This window comes from Physeter macrocephalus, chromosome 18, assembly GCF_002837175.3.
Source record: "Physeter macrocephalus isolate SW-GA chromosome 18, ASM283717v5, whole genome shotgun sequence".
In the NCBI taxonomy this organism is placed as follows: domain Eukaryota; kingdom Metazoa; phylum Chordata; class Mammalia; order Artiodactyla; family Physeteridae; genus Physeter; species Physeter macrocephalus.
Window position 1 is genome coordinate 17132706 of NC_041231.1, and position 19350 is coordinate 17152055.

The window sequence follows — 19350 nt, forward strand, 5'->3', positions numbered from 1 at the left end:
CATCACGTTTAGTTTTTCTTCTATTTCTGTTGCATTAGAGATGTTAGTGTCGAGCTTGCGTATGGCATTGCTAAACGTCTGAGGCACAGTGGGCATCTTGCTGGTGAACATACTGGACCATGTTGTCCACTAGTCTCCTCAGACGGAAGACAATAATAAAACCACACTGAAGGGGAGAATGTGGATGCTGAAAGGTGTTACTCACTCATTCTTGTCTAGCATACACGCAAATTTGTGTCTTAGCACAATTACATGTTCCAGACCTTCAGCATAACTTTCCAATTGTAAAGCCAGAGATGTTAATCTCTGAAGACCAAAGATCAATAATAGATGCTTAACAAGGTTGAACGAGGCTGGAGAGTCAGATTTACGTACAGTTTGTATTTATCAACTGCATTCGCTTTCACTTTTTCCACTATTTATGGCATCGGGCTGCATATTATTTTGGAGACAACTGGTCATTTTTCTGTTTCCATAGCAACACCACCATATTCAACATTACAGTAAATATTAAGACACAATTATCATCCACTTGCTTACCCGAGTTAACAGTGGTTCACCATTTTTCAGCCACCTGTATGTAGGTTTGGGCCTTCCATTGGCTTTACATTCCCAGAAGACATTTTCTTCAATGGCCACATGAATGTCATTTATTTTCTGAATCCAATTAGGTTGAGCTATAGCAGTTCACAAAGCAAAGACATACATTCAGTGTATGTTCAATCCATGTTTATCATATGCAATCAAGGGACAAAAATAGGCTTATAATAAAATTCCTTTTCCAGAGGTTATGCAAATTACAAAGCTGGGTAGAAGTTCAGGGGGTGCTTTTAGAAAACACCCCACCCTATGTCCAACTCTGAATGTCGTATTTTTGCAGCCCACGGGGCTGGTTTTTCATTACTAAAGGCAGAAGGAATAACACTACCATGAGCCACATGGTAAAATTAACTGCCCTTGCCCCCAAATATCTATTCATCCTTTTTTCCTTTCAATAAGAGAAATCTCCCACCACCAGCCTACTACTTTTAGCTGGGCTCATGTTTTTTCCAGCCACACACCGCATTTCCAAGATTCCTTTGCAGCTGGTGGTAACCATGGGACTAACTTCATACCAATGCTATGTGGTGTGTGTGAAAGTGATGAGAGCAACTTCCAGGTTACTGACTTAAAGATACTTGTCCTGGACTCTCACTGCCCTTCCCCACTGATTGGAAAAAGTAACAACTGAAACAGCTTTGGGCTCAGAGATGAAGCTATGTAGGATGAAAATGCCGACCTGCCAGCTTCGGACCTTGAATGACCTTGTGGAGTAAAGCAGCACCAGACCCACCTGCCTATTTTTGGAGAGATACATGTGAGAGAAATAAACTTCTTATTTAAGGCACTATATTTCTGGGTGTCTCTCACACACATCATATGGATACTTTTTGTGACTCCTTTCTCCTTCGAGGCTATCATCATTTTCTCTTATTGACTTCTCTCATGTTGATAGAATGTTATCCACAAGTGTATGGCCCTGGAATTCCAAATCTCTGAATGAGTCCTGGTTTTTACCAAAACCTTCTCAGGAAATCAAGTCCTGACCAGAATCTAACACAGGAATTCAAGACAGCACTTAATTCCCACACTGCCCAATGTCCTCTTCCACTCTCCCCGCCAAAATTATGCCTAATTTTTCATGCTTCAACTAAGGTCGTATTTTCTTTCCTTGGTCTTAAGGGAGATAAAGACAAGGTTAACCTACGTTCCCTAAAAAGTCTTCATCAATATCAAGCCTTCCCTAAAGCACAATTCGTGCCATTGGTAACTATAATGGCAAACATATTTAGGCAGAAGACCCTCAGCACAAAGTTCATGCAGGAGAGAAGCACAGCTGTCATTCTGGAATGTTATCTTCTAACAAGGCACTTCCATGGGATAATGCCTACCAATGTAAACTTAATAGTCAGAACTGGTATCAGTATTTAATTAGAAGATGCTACTCAATATTCTTAACTCGTCTCTCTGCTGACTTGACCTCAGTCTCTTTTTTCAGTGAGGCTACTGATCATCCATAATTTAATTCAAAAGGAACTGACTAGTGTTGAGGCCAAGCTATCTTATCTTCCCAGCAATAAAGGAAACTGGCAAAACACTAACAAGTCACTTAACCAGCAGAGGTCTCTAGGTCCCTGAATAAATGCTGCTTTCTCCTTTTATCCATCTATGAGCAATTTCATGTTTTTCAAAGAGCAAAACAGAATTTTACAAATCCTCTACTGATGGGAATGATGCACTGCTGCATATGCGGAGAGGGTGAAAGGGTCAACTTTCAAAAAAGTTATAACATCAACAAGTATTAACTCGAACGAAGGGTTATAACCTTTATCCTTGAAAGAGCTGCAAGCCTACCATTGTTCTTTATCTTCCGGCTGCTAATGCAAAGGAGCTCAAAAGGTAGACACCTTTTTAGTTCTCTGCCTGGAAAATCTGATGTGTAACCCTGATAAGGCTAATGGCAGTTGTCTGCCTCATTTCACATTCAACCTGCTGAATATTTACCCCCCACAGAGTTTATGAAAACAAAGCAAAAAAGAAAAGGTACAGAAATCTGTGTGGAATATTAACAACTAAGCCAAACTTTTCAAAGAGAGTGAGGAAGAAAAAAAAAATGGAAGGGCAAATGTAACTTATGAAGCAATGTCAAGTTGAAGTTCAAAAAGGAAACATCAAAACCATGTGCAGAGACAGAGATTTCAATGTCATAGATTTCCTGTAACTCTTGGGCTTATTCATGGCTTTCTTTCAACAATACAGAAAGCTGGGAGCACTACCTTGCAATCTCAAAAAGGAGATGGGGAAGGGAAGGGAGGGCCTTGAGAGGATTTTGAAAAGACCTTGCAAAGTTCTAACTAATTAAACACTTCTGAGGGCTCATTCTGTCTCTTGCAACAGAGTTATGGAGGTTAAGGTGCTCGAAAGGAATGCTCAGTGGTAGTGATTTGTGCTGGTCAAGGTGAAATCAACAGCAAATTCAGCCTTTGCGAGATGTCGTCAGGTACTTTCCTTTTTTTTTTTTTCTTTTTAAGTAAAATTAATTCGTGGGAACCAAATGTGAATGGTTAAAAACCTATTCCTCCCGAAGTAAAATGAATTCATATATGCCAAATTTGAAATGATATAAACATGTTCCTCTTGAAGTCAATATCTGGACATGGGCCCAGGGGCATCAGGATTGGAATATCATAAATAAAGGGCAAAGAATGAGATAATGGTTTTTTTTAACATGCCAACTGCAGATCTTCTGCCACTCACTTAGATTGGATGAATCATCTCTAAGTGGGTGAGTTTTTTGTAATAGAATAGTCCTGTGCCCCGTGGAAATTATTCATATCTCTACATAGCTCTTCGGGTCACCCAGTTCACAGTCCTTGGATGATAAATGGTCCATTTTAGTGCATAATAGAAGATATTGTTTCCTGTAACTTGTTTTTGATAAGGTATTTGGGTCTGTTGTATTTATCACTTAATATCTAGGTTTGACTACATTTTATAACTCCATGTCTGAAAAACAGCTCCAAGGAAGGCTTGAACAGGTTGATTCAACCCTATTATTTCAGAAAGAAGGTTATGTCTAAATACCTTTTGGGGCATTATATATATAGACCCCAAATACTAAACAGAATTAATCATATCCACATATTGAAACAGAACCATCTGTTTTGGCCATTCATGTTCTTTCAAGGTTTGAATAGAAGAATCTCTCCTCTAAAACATCTTAAGTCTTGTTCTCAAGCTACAAATTCAAATATAAGGTTAAATGGTTGTATTTTATTTGACCCTATGACACTGTTAGTCTCTTGGATAAATGAACAAGCTCTTCATTTCAATCTTTAGTTCAATAACTGCCAGAAATGACCTAAGTCAATGTGTATTCCAGCCACTGGAATCATGCAAGCATCTTATCCAATAACAATTTATATTGCAGACAGATATAACTTGAACTTAGTGGTCAAACAATTCTCAGACATATCTGGCTCTCTGACTGTCCAAAACCAGAAATTTCTGGTAGAAAGAAATGCCATCATGAGCCTTAGACCTTAGAAAGTTAAAAATTTTAAAGAAAGGATATAATGGGGACAAACAATTTAAATTGTTATTAGGATGATGACCTGTAGGCATTCAAAATTATTTCTGGTTGCTTACACAGTCTTGGAGAAGATGAATCATGTCCAAGGAATGCAGAGGTTTGGCTAACATTACTTAAGAATTATACTGATAGTGAGCTCTATGAGCCTGAAGATAATTACTTGGCTTCAGTATACCATACATATAGTTGCTTCCCAAATCTTTATCTCCAGCTGGAATTCTTATACTGTTGACAGAATCATTGAGATACTGTCAATATCTTTACCTTGAATCCAACATTCCCAGTATTGGCACTTGAACTATTCATTTTCCAACCTTACTGTAGAGAGTCTTCCAATTTACTCTTATAGTTTCCTCTTAAACCCTCAACTTCTCATTTGCAGAAGTCACTAAAAGGAAGGACGAGCTTCACAAGAAATACTCATGCTGTGTTCTGTGCTAGGGTCCAAATTTGACCTCCCCTCATAACCTCCAGTCCTCTGACTTCAGCCTCTCCTCCACTCCCCACACAACACCAGCAATCAATATCCTAATGGGCAGCAGTCCCCAACCTTTTTGGCATCAGGGACCGGTTTTGTGGAAGACAATGTTTCCACGGACTGGCGGCGGGGGATGGTTTTGGGGTGACTCAAGCGCATTACATTTATTGTGCACTTTATTTCTATTATTATTATATTGTAATATATAATGAAATAATTATACAACTCACCATAATGCAGAATCACTGGGAGTCCTGAGCTTGTTTTCCTGCAACTAGATGGTCCCCTCTGGGGGTGGTGGGAGACAGTGACACCCAAAGTGTGTTGCTTATGTCCAGTCTACTCCATAAGACGCAGCTTAATTGTCACTTGCCACTCACTGATAGTGTTTCTGCAAGCAATTGATTTATTATGGTCTCTGTGCAGTCAAACCTCTCTGCTAATGATAATCTGTATTCGCAGCCGCTCCCCAGCGCTAGCATCACTGCCTCAGCTCCACCTCAGATCATCAGGCATTAGGTTCTCATAAGGAGCACATAACCTAGATCCCTTGTATGCTCAGTTCACAGTAGGGTTCGCGCTTCTCTGAGAATCTAATGCCTGTGCTCATCCAACAGGAGGTGGAGCTCAGGTGGTAACGTGAGAGATGGGGAGCGGCTGTAAACACAGGTGAAGCTTTGCTCACTAGCCTGCTGCTCACCTCCTGCTGTACCTTACAGGCCACGGACTGGTACCGGTCGGTGGCCGGGGGCTGGGGATCCCTGCTAATGAGGGTTTTCAAATTCAGTTCTATGATGCTCACAGAGTTCTTGGGAGGGACGTCCTTCAACTAGGACAGCCTTGCTTTGTTTTAAATATTGAAAATTTCATGTATAAAAAAGTAACGTGACAATTTAACAATACATACATGTTGAAAAGTACTATTTTGAGGTATCTAAATCTTGTCCTTTTGTAGAAAGAGCTTTGAATTTGGAACCTGGAGATTGAGTGCGTACCTTTTCTCATTTGAATCAAGGGGAGGCTGGACTTGATGGTGTCTAAAGTCCCTTCTGACTTTAATGTGCTAAACCTTTAATTACCTCTCGAACCATCTGAATTCTTGGATCTCCTGGGTTCTCTGTTAATTAGTGCTTCACTCAGACTTTCCTATTTGTGATCTCTTCATCTCTATGTAAGTTGCACTGTACTTTTACTCCTGGCAATGGCAGAGGAGGTGCCACCAGGCCAACTGTCTCACAGGTAACAACGATAAGCCACAAAGAATATAAAAACCAACTATGTGAAGGCACACTTAAGGGTAACCAAAAGCAGGTACGTTTCTATTAATAGGTACTCATTAATATATAAAACAGATATGATTGTAGGAAGTAATCCATGCATGAGATAATGGACAGGATGTGCGAATGTACTTTGCACACTGTAAATGTTGCACAAATTAGGAGAACATTGCCATCATTTCATATTTTTAGGCTAATATTTAAAGTACTCTGTCATCTGGTTCTACCTAGTTCTCTTACTTTCTCTCCAAGTATGCCCAGTGAACACACAGCTCCTGTCAAATGAGGGTCTTCTTTGTTCTCAAATCCAATAAGCCAGCTCCTGCCTCATATCTTTGTTGAAAACAACCTGTGTTTTTGGAATGTTCTCCTCCCCTTCGTCCCTACCCAGTGTTCGCTCTGTGGAAACACCTCCTCCAAGAAGCCTTCCCTGAACTGTCAACTGCTATTCTCCTGAACACATACAGCTCATAGGGCACAAACAGCAAAACTGTTCTGTGCCATCACGTGTATTGCTTTTGAATGGGTTGGTTTAACTCTTTTACTGCTACCTAATTTCTATAAGAGCATACGTTTTCTCTTTTTTTCCTGGATGTGCTGTAGTCATTTCAGAACTTGAGAAATGAATCAATGAATAAAAAAGGATTGGAAATTAGCCATATGTTCATGAAAAAGGTCTTAAGCCTGGTTCACTAAGCCCACTGCCACCCAAACAAACCAAGCTATTATCTAGTTTAACACAGACTAATTTCTTTATGTTTATTTATTTATTTATTTATTTATTTATTATTTTATTTTTTTTCGGTATGCGGGCCTCTCACTGTTGTGGCCTCTCCCATTGCGGAGCGGGCCCAGCCGCTCCGCGGCATGTGGGATCCTCCCAGACCGGGGCGCGAACCCGGTTCCCCTGCATCGGCAGGCGGACTCTCAACCACTGCGCCACCAGGGAAGCCCATCTTTATGTTTATTTTTAATCCTCAACTCGGTCACTGCCTACTGTTTCTCTGAATGTGCTCTTATTGGGTTAAATACATTCCTTTCTCCATCCCCTATTCACCTTCTGAGCAGAGTACTACCAATCACAGACAGTAAAGCACTTACATAATATCTCAATCAGCATCACTTTATATATGTTATTTCTCGACCTCATCATAACCTGCAAGTTAAGTGTCATTATCCCCATTTTACAGATGAGGTCCAGAGACATTAAAGTCCAGATTCAGAAAGTGGCTCAGTTAGGACCGGTACACAGGCCTTGCTTGGCTTCAACATCCGTGCTCTCCTGACAGGCTCTCAAACTATGCCCCTACTGTCAATGGAGAAGGGGGTATTCTTTTGGACCCATGGTTCTCAAAGTGTGGCCTGAGGACCACTGCGGTTCCCCAAGTCTCTTTCAGAGAGTCCATGAGAGCCTTTCTTTGCACCTACACATCTGTGTGAGATCAGATTTTCTTCGTACACTTCAACCAAAACAACAATCGTGACAGATTAAATACAGAAGCACGTACCAGAATCTAGTTTTTTCTGCTAAGATAGACATTAAAGATGTTTGCAAAAACCTAAACAACATCCCTCTTTTTTGTTTGGCAAAATACAGTTTTCTTAAAATATGTTAATTATGTTAATATGCACTGATTATACTGTTGTCATTTTAAAATAAAGTACTCAAATTCTCGGGATTAATTTCTAATATGCTATATATTGGTAGAAATAACCCACATGAGCAAAAGTTTTTTGGAGTATACAGTAATCTTTCAGAGTGAAAAGGGGACCTGAAACCCAAAATTTGAGGACTCCAGCTTTAGAGAAGCACGGAAACTTTCAGATAAATGAATCCATGTATGCAAAACTTGCTACAAGTAAATTTAAACAATATTCCTTGATAGATAAAGATTGTAACAGTTACATCTGCCTTCTGTGATGACAGAGTAAGGGAATGGAACTGCATTTCACTACACCGTCTTTGATGTGACTTTTTCTTCCCTGGTCTGAAGCTTCTCATGGGGTAAGGACCCTGTAACCCTACTACTGTATTACTTCCCAAAGACCATTGCTTACAAAATGTTTCAGTGTGCACCCCTTGAAAAATTGCACCAACCCACTTAATTGGAACTACCAGCTGTAGTGAAGGAAACAAAAATGTTGACTATCTGAAGCGACACTCAAGGAAGCCGAGGGTCTCGATATCAGTTCTGTCTAGGACAGTTAAGCAGACTACGGCTTTACTGCGAAATTACCTTATCATCTGTGTTCATTTTTTGGTCACTCAATCCTTTAAGCCACTTTGTGGGGCTGAATATTATCTAGTGATCACATATACATAGCACATCTGTGGGGAAATTAGTGTGAGATGCTACACGATGCTTCTGTATTCTGACCTTAGAGATAATCCAACACCATGTGCAGTGTCATCATGGCTACAGTTTTGCCTTTAGAGCCAAAGGACCAGGGCCCACAAGGTCTAGACATATAGCCATAGATGTAAGTTGGAGAGGAAAATAAAAAAGAGCTCTTTTGGACTCAACAATCAGGTGATCACCTTGGAAAATAGGAAGTGAATAAGTCAACTGTTCAACTGGATGTTTTAATTTATGACTTTGGTTGTGGAAAATAAGCAGAAGAAGTATCTGGATGATTTTTTTTCCCTTTACCTATTTTATTAAAATGTCTTATTGGCAGGAAAAGGAACACAGAAAGCACAGGTCTAGTCATAGCTCTGATTCTTGCTCATTCTATCACCTTGGGTAAGTTATTTTATGTCTCTGGGCCTTTTTTTCTTTTTCTTTCTTTTTTTTTTTTTTTTTTAACTTATAAAAATGAAAGAGAAGGGCTTCCCTGGTGGTGCAATGGTTAAGAATCCGCCTGCCAATGCAAGGGACACAGGTTCAAGCCCTGGTCCAGGAAGATCTCACATGCTGTGGAGCAGCTAAGCCAGTGCGCCACAACTACTGAGCCTATGCTCTAGAGCCCACAGCCACAACTCCTGAGCCCTCGCCCCACAACTACTGAAGCCCACGCGCCTAGAGCCTGTGCTCTGCAACAAGACAAGCCACTGCAATGAGAAGCCTGCACACCGCAACCAAGAGTAGCTCCCACCCACCGCAACTACAGAAAGCCCGCGTGCAGCAACGAAGACCCAACACAGCCAAAAATAAAAATAAATAAAATAAATTTTAAAAAATCAATGAGTTGTCCCCAGTAGATCCTTCCAGCTCAAACATTATAGGATTCTATGAACAACAGCCTGCTCACCACTCAAATATTATATTCCCTATTTCCTCATGGTGAAGATGATTTTACTCTCTTAACACCCGTTACACATAGGAGAAACCGAACAAAAGGCATTAAATATCAGGTTCCTTTAGTTCATGCTTCATTCTTCTAAATGATGTTACTCTATTGGTCTATTTGTGCAAAAAGGAAGTGACTATACAGGCATAATGAGGTGGAAAGATGAATAATTATCAAGTGAATTAAATCCATTTTAAACTTCCCTTTCCTTTTTTCAAAGATAATTACTTTAGCACCCTCCTACTTTGTCTATGTAGACTGGCCATAATGCTTGATGTGACAGCAAGCTGTTAGCTTTCATGGGAAGCAGGAACACCTTTGCTTGCATGTAATTTAATCTTAGCATTCACTCTACCACTTGAAAACAGCCTAGCACGAGAGCAATGGTTCTTACACTGTGGACTCCAGACGAGCTGCATAAGCATGACCAGGGAACTTAACAGAAATACAAATTCTCAGGTCCCACCCTAGTTCTACAGAGTCAGAACTTCTGGGGATAGAACACAGTATTCTGTATTTTAATAAAATTTTCAGATTACTCTAAAGCACACTGAAGTTTGAGAACCTCTAGCATGAAGGAACAGGTATAGCATTTGGAATCTAGCTCTACATAACCATGTAACTTCAATCAGTAACATTTTCTCTTTGGGAATCAATTTCCTTATCTATAAAATGGCTAAGTGTAGGAATGACTTGGGAGTGTCTTACTCACTCTAACTCCAAAATATATGTCAAGCCTCCATTTATTTTTCTTCTTTGAGTCCTAGCCACCAACCTGTCTCACCTGGTTGGCTTCTTGACCGGTTGTCCTGCTTTTACTCTTGGTTCCCTATAATCTAATCACCACAAAACAACCAGAGTGGTCTTTTAAAAGCATGAATGTGATTGAGTCATTCCCCTGCTTCAAATCCTCCACTGGTTTCCTGTTATGATCAGAATAAATCCCAAACTCTGTGGCTGGCTTACAAGGTACTGCATCATCTGTCACCCTCCTATGTTTCCAAACCTTTTGCCCTTTCTCACTATGACTAAGTTACACTAGCTTCCTTGATACATCTCACGATGCAGTGTTAATTGCAATGTTAAGTAGTTTCCTGTCTCAGGGCCTTTGTACTTCCTTACCTTCTGCCTGGAATGTACCACTCCTTGAAAGCCTGGCTCTTTTTCATCCTTTAGGTTTCAGCTCCAAGGTCAAATCTCAGACAAGTCTTCCCTGACTACCTTATCTTATGAAGCCTTTCTTCTGCTACTAGTTATTTGCTATCCTATCATCCTACTCATTTTCTTCACAACTCTTACCACACTATGAAATTTTCTAGTTCATTTATTTGCTTAATAGTAAATTGCCCGTCAGCTTCTAGTAAAAGACAAGCTCCTTGAAGGCAGGGATTTGTCTTACAACCCTAAGTGCCCAACATTGCCTGCCATGTGGTAGGCAATAAAAATTTCTTTTGAACAAATTAATAATATATTAAAGTCGTTTTAGAAAATGTCAACATTTAAGTAACAAAGACCTGAATATATAACAGATCTATTTTTAGGAAGTTTTTTATGCTGAAAAATATCTGAAAGGGCAGATTAAAATTAGACCACACAGACAAGTATAGGTCATGGCAAAAATAAATTGGGAAAATGGAGATGGGTAAAACTGTTTTATGTCTGAACTAGTTTCAGTTCTTCCCATATGCCAACCACAAGTAGCACATGCTAACCTAAAGACACAGCCACAGTGGAAACACACCAACCAGGGACAGGGGCTTCTATCATCCTGACACAGGGAACGTAGGAGCAATGGAACCACGCCCAGCAGGCCTTTGGAGGAAGGTGAAAGGGTTTTAGGGCAGGATCAGAAAAATTGCCATTTTGTCAGGCCAGAACAGAAGTGAGCACACCTGCCCGTGGTTGTTGAAGTGAAGAGTTGATGAATAGGATGCAGCAACTTGGAACCAAAAAGGAGAAGCAGGTTTCTAAGCTGAAACCCATGGTTTATAATCCCTGAGCACAGCACATCTTAATGCTGTAAGAAATTTTCTTGTTAACAAAGACAGAACGTTCATGGATAAGTGACTGGGGCTACTTTCTCCCCTTTTGTGAAGTATATGGTGACTTTAATGATAATAACTCATTTAACTTGGAGATCTAGGCAGCTGCATATCAGAAACACAGCATTGGACAAACCCACTAGAGACCAGAAAAAATATATAAAAAGAAAGAAAAAAAATGACAGCCAAGCACTTTTGTATAATTAAGCTCTCCTGTGACAATAAAAACAATTTGATAATTTCTGTGTCAACTAGCTGATACGCTAGTTGAGGACAGACAAAAGAATAAACATAGATGCAAAAGCCCAGCACTATGAAAGTCAACTTATTAGACAAGCTTCTAACACCAATTGTGGTTGACAACTGAGGAAAAAGCTGAGTTATCTTCAGAAAGTAGGCAAATTTCATTCTGCTTTTTTCTCCATGCATGGATGCAGACAACTTCATTTAAAAGGGAAACACTGTTAGGACCTGATTTTCAACTCCAGGCAGGATCCCTGAAAAAACCTTTCACTATACAAGGCCGGAGGCCAGTGACAAGGTTGATTCTCCAGAACAGTAACACTGGACTCTTCTATTTCTGGTGCAGGAAACCTTTGACCTACTAGAAAGCACTATGTCAACTCCTGGTAACAGACTATTTCACACCTTTTTAACATAGTGAAAACAGATACTTCACTTCAAAGAAAATCATGAAAGGGAAAAACGACTTCAATCAATTATTCGAGCAACATAAGTAACACTTAGGAACCACTGCCACTGGATGGAAATATCTATCCAACTAATTAAAAAAAAAAATTGGTCATTTACCTGAATATTTTCAGGTTGTTCCTACCTGATACAGGAGAAATAATTATTACACTGGAGAGAAAAATGTACCCTAAACACTTAAAAAAGACAGCAAGTGCATCTCACTGAACAAATCTGTAATCTTCAGTCTTATGTTTTTCCAGCCAATGAACTGTGATGTCTTTTGCTTTTCAAACAATCAAATAAGGTATCAACCATGACAGTTGATGAAAGAGCAAAGATCAGGCATCAAGTCTGTCATCTGGCATGAGTACAGTTGGTCCTTTTTGTTGAAGGAAGATGGGTGATTAAAAAAGAGTGCATATTTATTGAAACAACGGGTGCTGAAGTCATCACGTAAAGCACTTGGTAAAATCAAGTGTGTTCTTCCACCAAGTGGTCATTGTCAGAAGTATGAGTCCAAAATGCTGACGGTCAGATGGGGGAGGTTGCTGAAGGCTAGCTGATATTCAAAATCTCCACCCAGCTTCTAATCATGCTTCTATAAAACCTTACATGATTACTGAACAAAATTCTTTCCCCATATCTTAAAACCAAAACGCTCTGGAAGAAGAATTGATGAAATAAATACACTTTCGTGGTATTAGTTACTGCAAGAAATAGGAAGGTTTAAAGCCTTTGCTACAACTTGCCCCTGCCTAAAGAACTGCTCTCATCCTTTTAATATACACTGTTGTTTATTTAAGCCATTGTTGAATACTTATCAATCTATAATATTTATTTTCAATACCCCAGACAGATGGGATTGAGGCATGTTCCAATTTGGGAGAACTCAATTTGCTCTCAAAATGCCTATCCAATGAAATCCCTTTCTGGATTTCAAATCAATACCCTAACAGGGTTTCCAAGATAGGCTCAATTGATGATCACTTGCTAGAGGTTTTACATTTATATTATGTTTGGATCGATGCCGATGATTCAATTGGAATAGGAGCAGCTGTGCAGAAAAAGTCTTTGGGGTGAGAGAGATTTGTCATGCTCCACTCTGGTAAGAACTAAATTTGGACAATGTGCATTTTGAAATGTTCATAGTACCATATTAAATCACTACCAAATAGGAGCAATTACAAAGGATTAACACGAACTCCAAATCAAAATTCGAATGAAGTAAAGCAGAGAGCTTTAAAAAAAAAAAAACAACAACAAAAAATAGGAGCAGGAATAACAAAATGTTTCCTGTGTCAGTTTTACAGCTTGATGGCAGGAGAGAAAACAGGTCCTCTGCAAGTGTGTTCACACTAATTTCTATCCCCCAAACGTATCAGTCTATATCTTCCATCCCTGCCCCCCATCCTCACTCTCCCCACCCAGAATCACCCAGGACAGGCTAATTAAGCAGCAAACCAAGGGTTTTACACCATCCTATTTCCAACAATCCTTCTGAAAAAACCTGAACGCAAACCTCCCAGCTTATAATGTTAATACCAAGGTCAACCAATGATAAACTGGAATCACAGTCTTACCAAAGAAAGTCAGCTGTCCCCTTGCTATGTTTTTCCCTCTTGAATTTTCAGCCACACATTCGTACCAACCAGCATCCTCCTGCTGAAAACTGGGGATTTCAAGAATTCCATTTGACTTGGGTCTTCTGGCTTTCCTTGCTATCGGCTTTCCATCAGCTCTTCTCCAGATAATAGTTGGTACTGGACTGATAGCAAGAAAAAATGGGAGTGAATCAAGTTAGAGAGACTGTTTCTTACAATCCCTTCCGTCCTGTGTCTAAACATTATAAGCTTGCACTAGACAGTGTTCCCCAAATGTCATTTATTCACGTATCACTATTATGGTTTTACTGATATCCACATCTCCAGTATTATTATATACTTAGTGTTTTCCTTAAAATCAAATAACTTTTCTTAACCTTAAATAAGTTAATCTATATCGTATGCAATATTACCAATGAAATAAAAACAGATTTTTATATGCTTGTTCTATTTTTTTCTAGTGCCTCTGTTTCTTTTAAAATCATAAATATGAAAATAAAAATGTCCATGCACAAATGTGGAGAATTAAAGATGCCTTCCACTAAGGCGAGGTCCAGGTCCCCCTCTCCTTGAAACTGGTGGGTTCTTTGGCTACCTGGATTACTGAAATAAGGCAGAAGTGATGTGTCAGTTTCAAGGCTCAGGGGATAAGAAACTGGCAGCTTCTACTTGCTGCCTCTTGGGACACTCTCTGTGGAACATCATCAACTTGTAGCAGTCCATTAGGAGGGTGGTTTCAGGAAACTTTACTTAAGTAGTGAGATAAGGAAAGAAACAATCTGTGGGGTCTTTAAGTACTCTCAAGACATCTATCATCCTCCAGCCGAAACTGTTAGAACGCATCTTAAATTGCAAGGGCATCACTGAATCTGCAAATCAGTGGTTTAGTGAGCTAACCACAGCTTTTAAGATTGCGGCTTCCTAGCAGGGGATACAATTGTTTACATATTTATTTTTCACAAAAACACACACAGACAAGTAATTACACTAAGACCTGCTAATCTTCTCTGGAAAACCTGAGACGGTATTTAAAAAATTAGAGACATCAGCTCTACTATATTTGTTTTAGAGGAATTTAAGTTCATTAGGCAGACACTAGACTCAAAAGGCAGAAAGGGCCCTATCAAGAGTACATTATGGGTGTCTTTACATGCAATGAGATAGACACTTAATACGTGCCTTTACAAATAACCGTACTTAGAGATAGTCTTCCTGCTCTTAAGCGGGCCATGATGATGTGTTTCCGCAGCTGGATGTGCATACCCAAACATTTCTGTGTAAACTGGAGGAGCCCAATTTGGGTCCTTTGTTTTCACTCTAGTGCCATTCAAGCAGCGTGAATACTGTGTAATTCATACCCCCTTTGAAGTGGGAACAACGAAAATTTTGCTGTCTTCCTCCACAGAAGATTTTTCAAGGTGTCACCTTGCAGAGTTCAGCAAACACATTTCCAGCCTATCCAGTTACCTTTCTCATCTTTTCTTTGAATTAAGTTTCCTAATATACATATAAATATATATTTATATACAATAAAAAACAGGACCATCTTCTACTGTTTGGCAATCTGCTTTTAGTCTCTTAGTAATAAACCAGGGGCATTTTCTAGGTTTCACATGTTGTTTTACAACTTGACTTTTAATGTTGGAACAGTGTTCAATCCTACAGCAATATCATAACTTATTTAATGGGGTAAGTTTTCAGGACATAGAAAATGATCACTGTATTTTTCAGCACCAAAGTAAAGATACTACTGCAGCGTATACTGCCATGACTTGAAAACAGGAAAACCAAAAGAATCCTTCCTTTAGAGCTAAAAATAAAATTGAAAAAAAAGGGAACAGCTTTCTTCCATGGTTGCTGTAAAATACAAAATCATGTGAATATAGAGTACATGCTGACACAGGGGTTGAGCAAAAGTTAGTGTTGCTGCCTCAGCCACCATTTGGGTACAGGAAAAGGATGAGGAGTTAGCAGTGGGTTAGCCAGATAGGTGGGGTTGGGCACAGAGATTCACGTGCATCATTAAAGTACGTAGATGACCAAAAAATTCTTATTTCAGATGACAGTTTTTATCACTGATGCCAAACCTTTCCTGCAGGGTTACTGGCAAAATCTTAACTGATCTGCTTTTCACCTCCATTATGCCCTCTGACAGATACTGTAACGGAAAATCTAACTGGTTCCCAAGTAGGCTTATCTAAGAAGACTCCACAGATTGAATAATAAAATTGTGAATAATTTTCAGATGACTCTGTAAAATAAAGACTCTCTTAGAGAATATCAGGTGTTACCAATCTCTAGCCAAAGCAGAAGGAAATCGAAATCCAAAGTAGAAAGAAGATGCTATTGCTTACATGTGGAATCTAAAATATGACACAAATGAACTCATCCATGAAACAGAAACAGATTCACAGACATAGAGAACAGTCTTGTGGATGACAAGGGGGAGGGAGGTGGGGAGGGATGGATTGGGAGCTTGAGACTAGCAGATGCAAAGCAGTATATAGAGAATGGATAACCAATAAGCTCCTACTGTATAGCACAGGGAACTATATTCAATATCCTGTAATAAACCATAATGGAAAAGAATATGAAAAAGAATATATATATGTATAATTGACTCACTTTGCTGTACAGCAGAAATTAACACAATACTGTAAATCAACTATACTGCAATAAAATAAAATTTTCAGAACAGTAGAAAGAAGAGATGGGCAATTTAAAAGGAAATACAAGACAAGTTTGATGCATATTCCGTAAACTGGGACCCGAAAGAAAGTCCACATTTTTCCAAAGAGTCAACTTCACTGTACCTCAAATGAAAGCCATTGTTTTCCTGTCATTCTGGATTAGACAACATGTACATTACAGGTCACTGTAATAGAACAAAGCACTTTTTCAGAATTGCCCATTCTCCTCTCCTTTGTGGTCATGTCCATCGTGGCAGCCTGATCTCTCTCGTTCCATGACACATCCCCTCTCCATGATGAGAGGGCGAAATCAAAGATGCGCAGGCAGAATCACAGCGAGAGAGGCTGGGCTTGCTTTTCAGTTACTTCAGAAACAATCACGGCGAACAGTGCAAAGAAAATTCTACACTTGCCCAAGCTGGAGGGAGGACAAGGGAGAAGAGAAACCAGAACTTACTTTCCTAACGCAAAGCATTCCAGCTTCACTGTTGTTCCTTTTGCAGTCGGGACCGTTTCTGGGAACTGCACTTCTATTTTTGGCTCATATTCACCCATCACCCCTGTGAATAAACAAAGGAGCTAAGTCTTGGAGATTCTTTTAAAACATACACAAGTGTTTTTCTGTTAACGTAGGATGCTCCTACACATCACTGTGTGTGCAATTAATTCCTTCATTTAAAGCGGCTCCTATCTCTTAACAGCCGTGAATCATGGCTTCTCTCCCAGTTACTGCTACAGAAAAATTTGTATCACAGCACCACACCATCTGCCTAGGAGTAAATTCTCCATGCGTACCCCACTGCTTCTTGAAAATACTTTTTAAAAAAAGTAGTCATGGAAGAAAAAGAGGAAGGGGTATAAAGTCCTAGTCACCAGGAATATATTAATTATTTTTTTGGAAACATACTGCAGAAAATTTAAAATACATTAAAAAATATGTTCATGCTTTATTGTGTCTATATAAAGACAATTTCTGAGTAATCAATTTGTCACCAGAAATCACTTTTCTTTCACTTTTGAAGGTCAATCTGAATTAGTCATAAATTGGTATATGCAAGGTAACACAAAATTCTTATATTTTTAATATATTCTGAAACAGTGACAAAAGAACAATAGGAAGTAACCATTGAAAACAACCTTTAAGTTATACCCACCTTGCCAATGGCAGCAATGGCACGCTTACCTTGAAGGTCATATTCTCCCACTTTCCCATATCCTGGAAAATTACTGTACAATTATAGCCAAGGCAGCACAGCCTAACAAATTAAGTCCACGCTTTATAACTAAATGCTTATGAATGATTTCTTATCAATACATTCTTGACACTGTCTACCACTACTCTAATTGTTTTAATACATTTATTTCTATTCAATTTCTAGTCATTTCCTGTGGTCTCTGATTCAACAGTGCCAATATAAAGTTGGAAACTATCTAGCTTGCTAAAACATGATAGGATCCTCCGTTTCATCTCTTCTTTAGGCTTCCCACAGTTAGAGGGAAAAGACACTGAAGGATTCAGATGGAAAGGTTAAAAGTAAGGAACAGATGGGGACAGGTACAATGACTAAGAGAAACAGTTCCATTCATTTTGCAGAGGTGACCCTCTTTATCTGCAGCTTCACAGTTTGGGAAGCAGCAATGGGATTTCCTCAATGTGTAAAAAAGAAATCAACCCCAAGTGACAGATGATGCATTAGTCTAGCTAGGTTTGCTGTGACATATGTCATCAAAAGCGCAAAGTTGAACATAGTTGTTCGTTTTTATCCTTTCATAGACTGACAGGGAGGAATGGATTTGGAAGACACCTTTGAGTTAATTTGGTTCAGTATTCTTAATCTTGGCATTCATGGATGCATACTTTTCTGCAGAAAGGACCCATACCTAGCAACCCATACTAGAAAGGACCTTAACCCCGGCAAAATGAAAACCACAGCTCTAGTCTGTCCCTGCCTTTCACAAGCAAGTCTGTAATCTCAAAGGGGTTAAACTGTTTGTCTGTAGTCCCACAACAGAGGGACTAAAGACAAACGGTTTAAGGTTCAAGGTTGCAACTCTGGTTCAAGGTTCAAGGTTCAAGGTTCAAGGTTGCAACTCTGGTCCCTGAGTCCTCATCTTAATCTTTTACTATGGCCTCTTGCCACTGCAGGAGTAACACTCCAAAACTAAATTCCAATACACTAAATCCATGCTTGATACGTTCAGGTACAAAACCATTCCCCCCTTTCTGGTCAGTCTCTGAGTCCTCTTGCACTTACGTTTGGGTTTGCCTTCCCTTGAGCATGTGCCCTCACAGCAGGACCATAAAGAGACAGTGCTTGCTAACGCCCGCATTCGCACACTTCTGCTGAACTTGCTAACAAGCAACCCATACAGCTGACTCACCATCCCATAAATATCAGTAGTATGACTCGGAGCTCAGGAACAAGTTAACACCTTTGAGTGCTGTGTGTGCGGCTGTGTACCCCGAGAGCAGTGTTAATTAGAAAAACAACTGCCTTGAGAGAAAGAGGTCTTTTGTCCTCCCGGGAAATCAAGACAAACTACATTGCGTCTGGCCTTACATCAAACTCTTAGAGGAAAACATAGGCAGAACACTCTATGACATATATCACAGCAAGATCCTTTTTGACCCACCTCCTAGAGAAATGGAAATAAAAACAAAAATAAACAAATGGGACCTAATGAAACTTAAAAGCTTTTGCAAAGCAAAGGAAACTACAAACAAGACAAAAAGACAACCCTCAGAATGGGAGAAAATAGTTGCAAATGAAGCAACTGACAAAGGATTAATATCCAAAATTTATAAGCAACTCTTGCAGCTCAATAACAAAAAAACAAACAACCCAATCCAAAAATGGGCAGAAGAACTAAATAGACATTTCTCCAAAGAAGATATACAGATCGCCAACAAACACATGAAAGAATGCTCAACATCATTAATCATTAGAGAAATGCAAATCAAAATGACAATGAGATATCAACTCACACCGGTCAGAATGGCCATCACCAAATACTCTAGAAACAATAAATGCTGGAGAGGGTGTGGAGAAAAGGGAACACTCTTGCACTGTTGGTGGGAATGTAAATTGATACAGCCACTATGGAGAACAGTATGGAGGTTTCTTAAAAAACTACAAATAGAACTA

The 19350-nt window shown here is 39.4% G+C and overlaps 1 protein-coding gene across 1 annotated transcript in view; it reads right to left on the reverse strand.

Annotated features, from left to right (window-relative positions):
• CNTN4 (contactin 4) overlaps positions 1-19350 on the reverse strand; it is a 522574-nt gene that overhangs the window by 159983 nt on the left and 343241 nt on the right. The window contains exons 6-8 of the mRNA XM_055079827.1: positions 16662-16764; positions 13494-13678; positions 541-677 (exon numbers count right to left, since the gene is read on the reverse strand). Of these exons, the coding sequence (XP_054935802.1) occupies positions 541-677; positions 13494-13678; positions 16662-16764 (425 nt within the window). The remainder of the gene's footprint in view (positions 1-540; positions 678-13493; positions 13679-16661; positions 16765-19350) is intronic.